Genomic DNA, 15473 nt, shown 5'->3' with positions numbered 1-15473 from the left:
TTTAGAAAAATCCCATTGGACTGCGTCACAGGACAACGGGCGTTCCCGCCTCACGAGATGCCCTCTCCCCCTCCTTAGTCCTGTCAGTCTCCCCAAAGTCTCTCTTCGCACCCAGCTTGTCCATTCCACATCCTCCATTGATCTCTATCTCGGGCAATCTACTTCCATGGGGGAGATACAATTCTTCCTCTCAAGTTGTTTATGAGAAATTGCCATGGATATATCTGCTCCCTCCAAAAGGGCAAAAGCCTTGAAGTTCAAGGTCCCTCTCTCCCCATCAAACACTCAACACCCACCACATGCGGCAGCTGGCTGCAACCCTCGGAGAGCTCCTTTTTGTCCACCAGACCACTAGACAGTGTATTAAATGCTATAATAAATCCTGCCTTTTTTCTTCCCAGGGCAGAGAGGGCTCTGCCTCTTCAGAGCCCCTGGTTATACTCGGGGTCCTAGCCAAGGTTACACTGTCCCCACCCCACCCTTACCTCCCTCCAGCCCAGAGTCATTAGAATTGGTTTGTCGGGATACCAGTCTTTATATAAAGGAAGCAGGGGGCAGGGAGTCAATAAAATTTGTTTCTTTGCCAATGGGTCTGACAACTGTAGCCATAGCACGTGTTGGGATGTGGAGAAACTTCAGGGCTAAGTGGCTCAGTCAGAAGGAAACTGGGAGCGCCCCCTGCTGGCCAGGGTTTGGCAGACGTCTGTGTCTGCCCCAGATTCTTTACCCCAAGCCCTTCTTCAGGAGGATGCTGATAAACCAACAGCAATGTCCTGGGGTGAATTTGGACGTTAAGAAACTATACCATCCTCAAAGGCACCAGAAAGGAAACATTTCTCGGGCAATAAGAAGCCAGGAAAAACAAAAAGATCCAGGAGGACTGTTGAAACTATACTCAGTGGGCCTTCAAGCTATATTCAACAACCTGGCAGCCAGTTCACACAGCATCACCACGCTGCTTACCTCCCAGGGTGGCGGAGAGCAGGAAGTGAGTGCCGTACTTTTTGATCAGGTTTTCAGTAACCTGCTGCAGGTTGGGTCTCCTTCCCAGGAGACGGATGTTTCGGATGAACTCTGGGGCAAGAGGCAACGGCAAACTGAAGAAGTCCTTCCTCTCCAGAGCCAAGTTGTTCACTTTCCAACGGGCAAACTCCCTGGAGGAAACGTCAAGGGATAAGGAAAAGCTCATTGTATTTTGGAACAAGAGACCTAAAGGCTGCAGTTGGTCATGTTCTTCCTGCCCAGACCCCGCTCATCCACTCTCAGGTCACATCTGTCCAGAGGGAGTCACTGCTGCCTGAAAGAGGGCCTTGGCCTCCCCCCAGCTTCTCATTCCTGGGCTGTGAGCAGGCCCTACTTCGGCTGACCGCCGCCATAACTTACTCTCATAGCCTTTCTCATTGGAGAGTAGCAGATCTGCTCAATCATACGAAGGAAGACTCGGTAGTAGTGTAGGAGGGGAAATAAACAAGAAAAACGTTGGAACAGCGGTTTGCAGAGATAGGATCTAGTCACCACTGGCCCCATGCGATGAATCACATCACCAGGCGTGGCCAGGTCTGTGTAAAGTTGGATATTGGTACAGGGGTCTCAAACTCAACTCAGCATGTGGGCCGCAGAGCAAGATCACAGCCGTTTGGCGGGCCGCACTAGGTCTACAAAAGGCAACTGTTATGCAACACTTTTCTCACTGCAGTTGAAAACAAAAAAAAAATCAGTACATTGTTCGGCGGGCCGCATGCGGCCCGCGGGCCGCGAGTTTGAGACCCCTGGTTTAGAACAACACTTCTCAAACATTTTCATCTCAGGACTCCTTCTCACTCTTCAAATTGATTGTCTCCTTTATATTTATGTGGCTTACATCTACCAATAATAGCCATTTTAGAAATTAAAACTGAGAAACATTTAATTAATTTATTATTGAAAGATAACAGCAATAAATCCATTTCATATAACATAAATAACATATGTATATGATACCAACTATATGTTCTGAAACAACTAATTTAGCACAGGTGAGTCACATCAGTGCATTTGTGCAAATCTCTTTACTATCTAGCTGAGCGAGAGTTGCATTCTTGTGTTGGCTTCTGCACTGAATCTGTTATGATCATTGTCAATATTCTCTTATGGCACCACGCTACATAAGAAGGTAGTGCCTTAAAAGTTAGTTCCAGTGTGGAATCTGGAGCTGTATCAGTGGGCTTCTCATATTCTGTTACATTACAATCCAGTGTTCCACATTGTGCTTGGAGTAGATCTTGCAACCCTTCTCATTTTGTAATACCATGCATTAGTCATCTGGGAAATATGGGAACACTGAGTTATTCAGATCTTCTACATTTTGACACTTTTCATTATATAACATCAAAACATTATATTCATTAATATTACCACCAATCTCATCAGAAAAGTCTTTAAATATTGGAAAGCTGTCAAGCTCATGATGACAGATAGGAGTTCTCCAAAAATACTCATTTTTTGTTTGAAAGCTTCAATTTTATCATTGGTAATAAATACTGTCAGTTGTTTTCTTTAAAGAGACAGGCTTACTTCCTTCTCCCTCTCGCTCTCTTTTTTCTTTTCTTTTCTTTTTTTTTTTTTTTTTTAGAAAATGTCTGCCAAGCACTAAAATCTGAATAACCATAGTTTGTCTGTTGGTTGTCAAGAAAAAAATTAGTTCCATGTAAAAAGTGACTAGTTCAGCTCACAACTCAATCACAAAAGTACTTTTCTGTAAGATAATCATCATTCTTTAGTCACCTCCGACACATGCTTTATGTGTGTTATCATACAGAAGATTAAAAAGATATATACTCAAAGGTCAAGATCCAATACAATTAATATATTTCACTGCTTCAAGGACATTCTTACATAAATCTAGCATACGTGTGTGCGCACATGTGTGCACGTGTGTGTGTGTGTGTGTATGTTTCGGTGCAAGTATGCAATGATGAAGATACATGACCACTGGTGTACTTTGATGAGACTGCCTTTATTCAAACTAAGATGCCAGAAGTTTTATTCACTATTGTTTTTAGATCTTCAGTGCAAATGTTAACATGGAAATCCTGAACGGAACTCAGAGCACGTGCACTCTGAGAAGCCCTATTCTAGAAGACGGCAATGGTCCTTTCCAGTTCCATCTAGAATCTTACTCTTTATGCTTTGTTCCTCCCTGAATTGTCTGTATTTTAAAGGGAACAGATTTCCAAGGGGAATCTTAGTACTGGCATGAAATGTAAAGGATCATCTCCATTAGTAAGAAAGAAGTTTCCCATTGCCTCTTAACTTATACTAGTAAGGACCAGCTCTACTGCCTTAGGAAATGACAAAATGTAAAGTCTTCTTAACTTTATCATCCATCTCAACTCTTCTCATCATGATAGTGCTAAGCCTTGGTCTGATCTTCCCCCTAGTTCATGAAGCACAATGATAGGTCTATGAAAAAAATGGTTCGAAATAAATAAATAAAAATCTATGCTCAATTTGAGGCTATTGAATCCCTGCATCTAAATCTAGAGACTGTATTTAGACTAGAGAGGAGGGGCACGTGCCAAACATCACCAGGGAAACAAAAGAAAAGGGATGACTAATAACTCACAGTTCCAACAAAGTCTTTTAAAATGCCTGCTGTGTGGCTTTATTTATCTAAGCAGGCAAGTTCATAATAATATGTTATTATTTATTTCCTTTGTGCATAAAATGCTAAACTTTAATGCAAGTACAGAGTATTTTTCAAGAGTGTTTTTTTATCCCAAATCCCACTACCATGTGAAGAACAGTTGCATGATCTCATTTCTGATTGGCTGGATGGCCAATAAAAAGACACAGAGTAGCTTAATGGATTGAAAAAATAAAACAAGGCCCTGGCCCGTTGGCTCAGCGGTAGAGTGTCGGCCCGGCGTGCAGGAGTCCCGGGTTCGATTTCCGACCAGGGCACACAGGAGAAGCGCCCATCTGCTTCTCTACCCCTCCCCCTCTCCTTCCTCTCTGTCTCTCTCTTCCCCTCCTGCAGCGAGGCTCCATTGGAGCAAGGATGGCCCGGGCGCTGGGGATGGCTCTGTGGCCTCTGCCTCAGGCGCTAGAGTGGCTCTGGATGCAACAGAGAGACGCCCCAGAGGGGCAGAGCATCGCCCCCCAGTGGGCATGCCGGGTGGATCCTGGTCAGGCGCATGTGGGAGTCTGTCTGACTGCCTCCCCGTTTCCAGCTTCGGAAAAATGAAAAAAAAAAAAAGAAAAAAGAAAACAAGACCCAAGTGCATACTGCCTATAAGAGACTCATTTTAGCTTTAGGGACACATGTACTGGAAGTGAAAGAACGGAAAATGATCATCTGTGTAAATGGACACCAAAAATAAAGCTGGGGAAGCTATACTTTTACCAGACAAAAGAGATTGGAAGCCAAGGGCTGCAACAAGAGACAGAAAAAGTCATTATATAATGATGAAGATATTGATTCATTGAGATTTTATATTTGTGAAAATGTGTGCATCCAACATAAGAGCAGATAAATATATATAGCAAATATTAACAGTTATGAAGGGAGAGATAAAAAGCAATACAATAATAGAAGGGGACTGCAATAGCCCACATTCAACAATGGATAGATCATCCAGACAGCAAATTAACAAAGAAACATTGGACTAGATGGACTTAACTGGTTCTTAGAGATCATTCTACCAAACAGCAGCAAAACACACATTCTTCTCAAGTGCACATGCAACATTCTCCAGGATAGATCATATGTTAGACCACAAACAAATCTTAATAAATTTAAGAAGATTGAAATCTCATCATGCATCTCTTGTGACCCCAATGCTATGAAATTAGAATTCAGTTATAGTAAACTTTGGGATGCAGTAAAAGCAGTTCTAAGAGGAAAGATTATAGCAATAAATGCCTATATTAAAAAATGAAGATCTTAAATATGCAACCTAACTTCAAAGAAATACAAAAGAACAAACAAAGCCCAAAAAGTTAGTGGAGGCCCTGGCTGGTTAGCTCAGCGGTAGGGCATTGGCCTGGTGTGTAGAAGTCCTGGGTTCAATTCCCAGCCAGGGCACACAGGAGAAGCACCCATCTGCTTCTCCACCCTTCCCCCTCTCTTTTCTCTCTATCTCTCTCTTCCCCTCCTGCTGCCAAGGCTCCATTGGAGCAATGTTGGCCCAGGAGCTGAGGATGGCTCCATGGCCTCTGCCTCAGGTGCTACAATGGCTCCAATTGCAGCAGAGTAACACCCCAGACAGGCCCAGCATCACCCCCTGGTGGGCATGTCAGGTAGATCCCAGTCGGGCACATGCCGGAGTCTGTCGGTCTGCCTCTCCCCCGCTTCTCACTTAGGAAAAATACAAAAAACAAACAAACAAAAAAGTTAGTAGAAGGAAGGAAATAAATAACAAAGATCAGAGTAGGAATTAAAAACATAGAGACTAAAAGAATCAACAGAATAGATCAATAAAACTAAAAGCTGTTTTTTTTTTAAAATAGTAACCAAATCGTTAGCTAGACCAAGAAATAAAAACAAGACTCAAGTAAATAATATTAAACATTTAAGAGGTGACATTACAACTAATAACACACAAATACAAAGATCACAATATACTACTAAGAACAATTATACACCAACAATTTGGATAACCTAAAGGAAATGTATAAATTCTTAGAAACATCTACCCAGACTAAATTATGAAGAAATAGAAAATCTGAAGAGACCAATTTCTGATAAGAAAACTGAATTAGTAATTAAAAACCTCCCAACAAAGAAAAGTCCAGGTTCAGATGGCTTCCCTGGTGAATTCCACCAAAAACTTAAAGAAGGATTTATAATATTAATCCTTCTCAAGCTCTTCCAAAAAGAAAAGGAAAAAGAAAAAGAAAAAAGAGGAAAGAAGACTGCCAATCTCATCTTACAAGGCCAGCTTTACCCTGTTACCACAATCAGACAAGAAAAGTGTAAGAAAAGACAATTACTGGCCAATATCCCTGACTTACACAGATGCAAAAAAATCTCAACAAAATATGAGCAAACTGAATTCAACAGGACAGCACAAGGATCAGGCACCATGATCGAGTGGGATTTATTCCAGGAATGAAAGGATGGTTTGACATCCACAAATCAATTAATGTGATCTACCACATTAACAAAATTATGGATCATATGATCATCTCAGTAGAGTCAGAAAGAGTTGACAAAATTCAACATCCATTTATGACTTTAAAAAAAAGATAAAGAAAAACCTCTCAACAAAGTTGGTTTAGAAAGAACATACCTCAGCATAATAGAGGCAATATATGACCAGCTCAGAATTAACATCACACTTAAGGATAAGAAGCTGAAAGCTTTTTCTCTAAGATAAGGAATAAGACGACATTGGCCACTCTTACCACTTTTATTCAGTATAGTACTGGAAGTCCTCATCAAAGCAATTTGACAAGAAAAAGAAATAAAATACATCTAAATAGAAAAGGAAGTAGTAAAATTGTCTCTGTTTGTAGATGGCCTGGTATTATATAGAGAAAACCCTAAAGGCTCTGCCAAAGAACTATTAGAACTAATAAACAAATTCAGTAATGTTGCAGGATACAAAATCTATATAAAAAATCTGTTGTATTTCTAATAAGGAAATATCAAAGAGAGAAATAAAGGAGATAATCCCATTTACAATTGCATCAAAAACAATAAAATAGTATCCTGGCCAGATAGCTCAGCTGGTCACCCCCTTAAATTTAATTTCTAAATAAAATTTTAAAAAGAACACATAGGTTTCAGGTAAACCCCTCTATAGTATTTGAACTGTTGATTGCTCTGTGTGCCCATCACCCAAAGTCAAATCATTTTCCATCGCTGTATATTTGTCCCTCTTTTAGTTGTTTGCAAATTATTGACAACTTGATTAAAGGAAAAAGTTACAGAATGAGACTACATAGACGCAACAACCAATTCATGATTGATCTGAAATGGAAGTGAAGCATTATACAGGTGTATAGGTATCAATGGAAAAATTAGATTTGATTTGTAAACATGTAACTTACATAACTTTGTGCATTTTTAATATATATAAATCAAGGCACTGATGGCATTTTCTTATGCTTTATCTAAACTGATTCTGGGTCCTCTTCCATTGTCTTCAGTGCACATGGACAACTTCCCATGACTGTCCACGGTCCACGGCCAGTGAATACCGAGCTTTCCCTCCGACTGTGCTGGGCATCACGCCCAGCATTAGAGCCCCGCAGGCTCAGTCATCTCACTGGCTCTAACAAGGTCCCCCAAGGAAGTAACTGTCTTGGAGTTTTGCACTTTTCCTTAGACTTCATCTTCCGTTGTCCAACATCAGATTTGGAAAGTCATGTATTTTATCCAAACCAAAGAGTTTTGAGTATATCCATGTACATGAATAAGGATCTCAAAGCTCAAAAAGCTAAGTACTTTGCCTAATGTTACACACAGTCAAGAGGGAAATTTGGACTGTTAGAATTAGAAGAAACATTTGGGCACTATTTGCCAATTTTTTTTTTCACATGATGGCATTCATTGAACATTCTCTTTATGGGATGTGCTGGGACCAATGAACAACAGCCCTGAGGAGACCAGCACAGGGAGTCCTGCTGACCCTGCCCAGCTGCTCCAAGGCATCCATCCCTGGGCACGCTTCTAATCCGTCTGCGGCCCTGCTAGCACCAGCAGGCATAGCAGTTGAGAAGGACCACTCAGTCCCCTTATGTTATGAGAAAACCGAGAAACAGGGAAGCAGTTTGCCTAAAGCAATATAACCAGTTGGAACCAGAATCAGGACAAAAAGCTAGTGTCCTGAGTCTCCCCCAGGGTTACTGACAACTGTGAGGATGGTGACAATAGCAACAATGAGACCCAGAGAGTTACTAAAGTAAAGTGCACGTCTCCCAGCAAGTGGCGGAGCTGAGATCAAGTCCCAGGTCAGGCCTGACCTGTGGTGGCGCAGTGGATAAAGCCTCAACCTGGAAATGCTGAGGTTGCCGGTTCAAAACCCTGGGCTTGCCTGGTCAAGGTACATATGGGAGTCGATGCTTCCAGCTCCTCCCCGCCCCTTCTCTCTCTCTCTGTCTCTCCTCTCTCTCTCTTTGTCTCTCCCTCTCCTCTCTAAAATGAATTTAAAAATAGAAAAAAGAAAAAAAAATGACCCAGGTCAGTACCAGACTGCTGTTACTGTGGCAATTTTCCTTGTGTAGGTTAAGTGTATTTTATTGCATTTTAATTCTTTTTAAATGGTTACTGTCTTCTAACCAAAATATTTTCATTGCCTGGAACATTATATTCTTTTAATTATCTACACAAAACATGAGTTTACAGTGTGTCTAAAACACAGTGCACCATTTACACCAAAGCAAAACCTTTTTGGATTAAGGCAGTTTCCATACGCCCATTTGCAGGAGGAGAAATTAAGTCCTAGAGAAAAATGAAGGGTACTAGGGGAGGAATCAAACATAAAGGTCTTGTTCCAACTCCTGTGTCTGCTCAAGAAATTGCAACACAGAATAACAAAGATGTTAAAAAAAATGAGTGATGCTGTCTTAGGAAGCTTTTTATGCGCAAATAAAAAATGAGGGTTAACAATTCAAAGCATCTTGTAAGTATCAACCAATGTAATATTTAAAACATCCCTATAAGGAGGAAAATATAATTATCCTTATTTTATGGATGAGGAAATTGAGGCACAAATAAGTTAATTTCCCAGTAGGTAACACCCAGTAGGTGGAGGAGTGAGAATTTAACTACGAGCTGTCTGGCTCCATTTACTACCGTGCTATTCCGCCTCCCCTGCGAAACTCCAAGGGGCAATCATGCTTTTGTGAGCAGGAAAGTGTATTAGTGTGTATGTGGTGGGGGAAGTGAATTTCATTGAAAAAGAACAGATGCATCAGGACACTGTCAGGTCAGAATCAGTCATGAGTCCTCAGCTGGCTGCAGGAAGGTTCAGGCTCCCAGGGTGCCCAGGGGTCTTCTCTTTGACTTCACTAAGTTCCTTCCTACCCTTTAGAGCCTTCCATGAAATCCAAATAATAGAGCAAATGTCTGCGAATGGAGTCTGAGTCAGAAAGTGGTAAAGACATGATTGCAGAACTTATTAACCTGGTTCTTTCCAGCAGCTGAAAACCTCAGACGGCAGTTCTGGATATCAGCCTGAGCTATTCAAAGAATAAATGTTCGTCTCTGATTTTTCATCTAGTAGTTTTCTTATTCCAGTAAGAAATCATCTAGGTTCCTTTCCTTCCTAGGAAAAGGATATTTTCCATATAGCGATTAATTCGTGCATGCTACCTCAACGAAGCCATCATCTTTGTTTCAATTAGGGCACCAAATACATCGCCACTTCACCTTAGCCGTGTCTCTGAAAATCTTCTCCTACTGTGTTCATGATGCAGTAAACCGTCTGCGAAAGCAGACATTGCAAACATGAGCAAGGCCCCAATGGAAAGTGCCTTCAGAACAGCAGCAGCCATGACATACGGGGCTCTCAACTGAAGCCACAGGGTGACCAGAGCTCTCTAATGTGGGCTGGACCTGTGAAAGGTGTTCACGCTGCATGTACTCCTAAAGGGTGCTTCAGGAAACTGCTATACTTAACAGAAGTTTAGTTCCTTCCCCATTATATTTTAGATCAGCCTAGAGTGAACAACATACCCCTAAAATGATTAATAACAACCCCCCTAAAAATGTTTGGGAAAGGTATAATCCAGTTTGGAGGATAAAATCCAACGTGTTCAATGAAGCTACTGTCCATTACCAACATAGAATTATTTTAACTCTAACTCAAAAATCTCTATCTCTATCTATATTCTGAAGTGATTGCAGTTATCTTTGTCCCAAACTGCTGAACACTAATGGTCCAGATTGTTAATAAACGATGCTTCTGGTTGTACATGAGGTTAGGGATTTCCCCAGAATCCAAAGGGAGCCGCAGGAGGAGAGGTGAACAGCCATGCAACAGGAGCTCCAGGGGGCTTTGGGCCTGGACCTGGGCCTGGGCGTGGGCCAGGGCTGGGTTTGCAGCAAAAGGGTCTCCATGGGAATGCTAAGTGGCTGAAGGTGTTCCTCTTTTGAAAGATGTAAATAAGAAGGGATGCCTCCCAGTCATAGCTACTGACTGGAGTGGCACTGACAGCCCTGCAGCACGGTGTTCCTTCACCTTACTCAAGGTCAACAGAACGCTGCCAGCAGGAGTCCTCCACAGGGTCCCAGCGCCTGGCCAGTTAAGACTGAGAAAGAGCACAGCCGGGGTAGTCCGTCCCAGGTGCTGTCTGCAGCAGCTGCACACCACGGCACCACTTTTCGGGCTTGGAAACTGGTCACATTGATCGGGCCCCCACGAAGAGTCATTACCCAGGAAGCCTCCCTCCCTAGGAAGCCTTACTGGAAAGAGTATTTAAACAAAAAACAATCCATAGTTTCAAAAACAAAAACAAAGCTATACCTCAAGTGGGGCTGACATCAGGTAGTAATGAATCCTGCAGCCCACAGGGTGGGCTGTGGTGCTGAGGTCCGAACAGCTGGAGCACTGTGCTCCCCTTCTCGAACCAACCGACATGTCTTTCCATCTCGGTGTGGGAGGCCCAGTGAGGCCCAGTTCCAAGGCCACCAATACAAGAATTTGGAAAGGCACACTCCCCGTAGCCTGTGTGCAGTTGTACCCCCCTCCACGGCGCCTGCTTCAGGCTGGATACCCATGTCAGTGTGCCCTCTGGTGCCAGGAGCCCATTTGCTCCTCCTGAATGAGACTCCAGGCGGGCTCACTGTGGGGGTCATCAATGCTGCTCCCAGTGGAGCCGGCCAACCACCGCCTGCCCCTGCAGGCGGCACGTCTCGGATTGGGATCTTGTTCTCTGAAAAGGTGGGAGAGGTCTTCAGGAAGCCGTGCAGCCCAGGAGGCTCAGCTCCAAGCACCCCTTTGCAAACAAGAGTAGAAAGAATGTGCCATCGTGGTAGGAAAAATTGCCCTTCTCTGTCCTATTCCAATGACCTCTGTTTGGGGGACCCAGTCCTCCAAACCTCGGTGTTCAGAGGGACTGTAGCGCTGAGTGGGACCACGGGCTAGATTCTCCGGGTGGTTTATTTTGGTCTGAACCTTCCTGGAAGAACAAATATGATTGGTTTTCCTTGAAAACTTAAAGAAGACTCATGACAGGCTATTGAATAAAATATTTAAGAACTTCGAAGCAAAAAGGATGGATTGGCCTTCAGCCAAGGACACAGTTTTCTTGTCATTTTTTTGGTGACTTGACTTTGTCTATGTTAACTGTCAACCAGTGACAAAGGGATGATCCCTCACATACCAGCCAGTTCTGGGTAAATACAAACCTACCTGTTCTCAAAACCCACCTTTCTTTGGAAGAGTTGCCTTTTCCCAAATAGCCGGAGACTTTGATAGAGGGGTCTCCATAGACCCCACTGATTATGGGAGTGCTGATTTTCTCAGCGTTCCAGACACAACGCAGCCTTTTCTTTCTGCATTTTCTATCAATCAACCTCATGCCTGGGGCTACGGCTTCCATCACAGAACACAATGTCCACTAAGACATTACCATTTTTCCCCAGAGGGTTCACTTCATCTTGAACAATTCACACGAACAAGAACAGTCAGAGCCGACATCCACATTGAGGGATGTCAGTTACTTAGCTCAGCAGCTCAGCAGAGACGGTTTTATGGTCTCTAACTGGACATTTTAGAGGCGGAGGGATCTGTCATGTTTTGGCTCCTGTGCGGAAGGCAGTATTTCTAGACACATCCTATCATCGGGAGATTTCTATCTCAACAGCAGATTACTGTAATGTACTTGGCTGTTAGAGCCTGTACTGCTATAATGAATAAGACATGATTAATCCGAGCTATAACAAGAGATTATAATAAACACCATAATCTCTCATATTGGTGTAGGGCTTTCCTCTAGATTTTTTTTTTTAACTTGTACACAATTTTCACACACGCTCAACTATAGTATTTTATCTTATACAAAGACCTCGGAAGAAAGGAAGAGAAAATATCATTATTCAAATATTAACTTTTACAGGTTAACAAACGAAGTGACAGAGAAACTGAGAAAGCGACCTAAGTCTCAATGGATCAGCAATAGAGTGTGACGAGAACCCAGACCACGCTCTGAATGATTTCCTAACTTTATCTATGACCTATGCGCAAGTTTAGAGACCATTGTACCTTTACCATACCTCTCAGGAAATTCTTTTGCCATGTTTACCACTGTGGCTGGGCAAAATCCCCAGGCCAGAAGGTGTCAATCTAGCAGCCATTTGATTAAATAATATCTGGGCCCTGCAACTCTGGAGGCACAAAAGCGGAACGGAGGCCAGCCCTCCCCTGACATCCCCTGCCCCTGTCCCTCCCACTGTCTGGAAGAATTCAAGAAGCCTGGTGTGGAGGTAATTTAACAGCCTGCTGTGTTCTCAAACAACGGCCCGTAAACAATGATTGGCCAATTTCATTCTAATCTTCCCAATTTTGCTCTAATTAAAATCAAGCTGCAGCTTTCAAACAGTTTAATTAAGGCTGATTGGGAGAGGTAGGGAGTGCAGACTCAAGCTTAGAGGAGAGGAAGACACCGACTGGAGAACTTCACCCTACCCTGGTGGGGCTCGGGGGCTTGGAGCGGGCACTGAGAGTCACGTGGAATCAACAGGAAGTACAACACACACGTTGGGATGGAGGACCAGTGCATCCGCCAGCACAGAAGGACATGAAAAGGGAACTGAGATCTGTGTTTAACGGGTGCAGAAACCCCAGCTCTGTCCTGACCTCCCGACCTGCTCCCCACGGCTCCTCTGTTCATCTGTGGAAAGAAATGGCTCTGTTCACCACTCTTCACCTTCCACTGTCCTTGTCTTTGCTCAGCAAGTGGACAGCCCATGCTGTGCCTGTCCCCAGCAAATGGCCACGGGCTTCCCATTGTCTATTTAATTCTAGAAGAATTTCCCTGGACTGGCAGCTCCTTCCATTATTTTACAAGTTTATTCCATTTGCAGTGAGATAGCCCTTCTGCTGTTTGGGTGCGTGTCGTTTTTATATGGGCCACTCTTCTTTAAACTAAATATTTTTAGTTCCTTTAATATAGTTTCCAGATCCCTAGGCCATTATGTCCAACCTTCTCTGCTTGCAATCTAACTAGTCAATACATTTCTTTTTAAAATGGCAACCCAAATTAAAGACAATCCCGTGGGTGTGTTCTGAGCCACCAAGAGTGCACTAGGATACAATATCTGAGTGTGTACAGCGGAACCATCATCATTAGCACTACATCCAGAGCGCCTCTTTCCTGAGAAACCCAGAGTTCCTGGGTTGCCAGGCTTGGGACCGGGTGCCTTCCATATTTTTTCATCATCACCACAATCTCACAAATGTCAGTGTACTCAACTGATCCCTCACTCTTGTCTGTATTTGAGCGTCCTTTGACATGTGACTGCTGTATCTTTCACTCATCTGGATGGAGCTTATTTCCCTCTGCCATTGATATTGGACTTGGCTATGTGACCTTGATCTACCGAAGGACTATGGACAGAAGTGACAGTTTCCCACCTCTGGGCCAAGACCTCAAGGGGCATTGCACAATTCCACCCTTTCTTGCATCTCTGCAGTTGCCATGGGAGTTGCTTTCCCCAGGTAGCTGCAGGTGCTGCCTTTTCAGCCCATACATCAGAATAAACTTCAAAGTAAAGAACTAGTGACTGCAGACCTGCATCCTAAAGCACAGCTAACCAAGCCAGCCTACACATGAGAACAGGTGATTATTGTTTTCAGCTCTTGAGTTTTGGGGTTATCTTCACGTGCATAATTGTGGTAGCAGTTAGCTGATACACCCCACGCACTTTAGTCCTATATTATAGCTCAGCTGGCTGAGGCTCAGATAATTTAAGTACCTTAGTCAAGGACACCTAATTAAGCAACAAATGGAGATAGTCACTGACCTTTCTACTGTATATATTTTCTTGATCAATGCACTTGAATATTGTATTCATTTTTTTAAAAGACAGAAGTATTCTTGGCTAATGGTAATGTTATAATCAACCAAACTTCACATTTTTTTTCAACCCCAGAGTTTTTTTTTTTTGGTCACAGCTAAGTCAGGCTTCCTATATGTTATATTTGTAAAGTTGACGCTTGCTCTTAAATTGAGGGCTTTGCATTTCACCCTCCTCTTGCATTCTGCCCCTTGTGGCAGAGACTGGAAAGTTGTCCTCTAAGCTGTTTCTATTTTCCTTCTAACTCAAGGACATTTTCCCCCCAGCTCTCTCTGTATGAAGTGTAGCCATGTGACTGACCCCAGGCCTAGCCTGTAAGATCTTCCATGAAATGCTTCATGCTGTCTCTCTTTCCTTGTCTACCAGGACCCAGAGGGGAACTCTGAGGTCCCCAGAGTGACTCGGTAGAAGGAATCTTGGTCCCGAATGATTCCGTGAAGCAATCTCCTTTTAACCCTTCCATAAATTGTGCTGGAATGTGACGTGAGGGAAAAAAGATAAAACCTACCAAAAAATTCCTTTTATTAAGTCGTTGAGATTTGGGGACCGGCTGTACCTGCTGTAGCCTACTCTCACTAATACTACCTTGCTTGGTATGTCAGTCATTTTCCAGTCTGGCAAAAGAACCTTAACTCTTGATGTTATTGCCTGTCTAGATTAGGGTCCCCTTCAGTTATCTGCTTTTTCATTGTCTGAGAGGTAAAACACCCATGCCCCCATTTCTCCTCAGCTCAGTAACATCCCCTTCTTATTTTCTCAGTCTAGGTGGGAAACAGTGTTGGTCTCGAGCCCTTGACTTTTAAGCTGTTGGACCATAGTGTGTGAATCATCTCCACAGGGAAAGCTCCTATTACCATTAAGGATCTATTTTGAATTATCTATAACTATAAAATCAACAGATAGATTAACTCAGGCTACAGTTAGGGAGAGCAGTGTGTGGATTTTAAGTAATAAATCTGATTAACAGATAGAAATTGCAGCAGAAAGGTTTTGATAGAGTAAGACGGCCCACTCTTCCTTTCCTCTTGATCCACTAACCTCCCTGCATCTTCTGTTTTTCGTCTCAAGAGTCCCTATGCTATTATTTTTCATATCGACTCTCAGCACCCATTACAAAAGGAAGGAATGCTTACCTAAAATAAACCAAATTTGTTTTTCAGTTACTGCCAAAGAGTTCTATAAAGAAAGGCCTATTCTTTTTTCTACCCATTTTACTGATGGGAAAACTAAGGCACGGATAGAAAATAACTCATATAAGTTCACACAGTTAAAAATAGTAGAACTACAATACAAACCCACAGTGTGTGAGTCCAGAGCCTGGAGTCTCAACCACTTGCTGACTGCTTCATGTAATCCAGTCTCGGGACACCCTGCGTTTTATTCTCTTATCACATCCTTGTGTGTGGCCGACCTCATGCTGGGCGCTGGAGATCCAGAGATGAAATAAGACATGTTCTTTGCCTGA

At 42.9% G+C, this 15473-nt stretch overlaps 1 protein-coding gene across 1 annotated transcript in view; it reads right to left on the bottom strand.

Annotated features, from left to right (window-relative positions):
* The window catches only part of BRINP2 (BMP/retinoic acid inducible neural specific 2), a 98737-nt gene that overhangs the window by 23024 nt on the left and 60240 nt on the right, over nt 1–15473 (bottom strand). Inside the window, exon 3 of the mRNA XM_066361605.1 lies at nt 964–1154. Coding sequence (XP_066217702.1) covers nt 964–1154 — 191 coding nt within the window. The remainder of the gene's footprint in view (nt 1–963; nt 1155–15473) is intronic.

Source organism: Saccopteryx leptura, chromosome 2 (assembly GCF_036850995.1).
Source record: "Saccopteryx leptura isolate mSacLep1 chromosome 2, mSacLep1_pri_phased_curated, whole genome shotgun sequence".
Taxonomy (NCBI): domain Eukaryota; kingdom Metazoa; phylum Chordata; class Mammalia; order Chiroptera; family Emballonuridae; genus Saccopteryx; species Saccopteryx leptura.
This window is presented reverse-complemented; position numbering and strand designations above follow the sequence as displayed.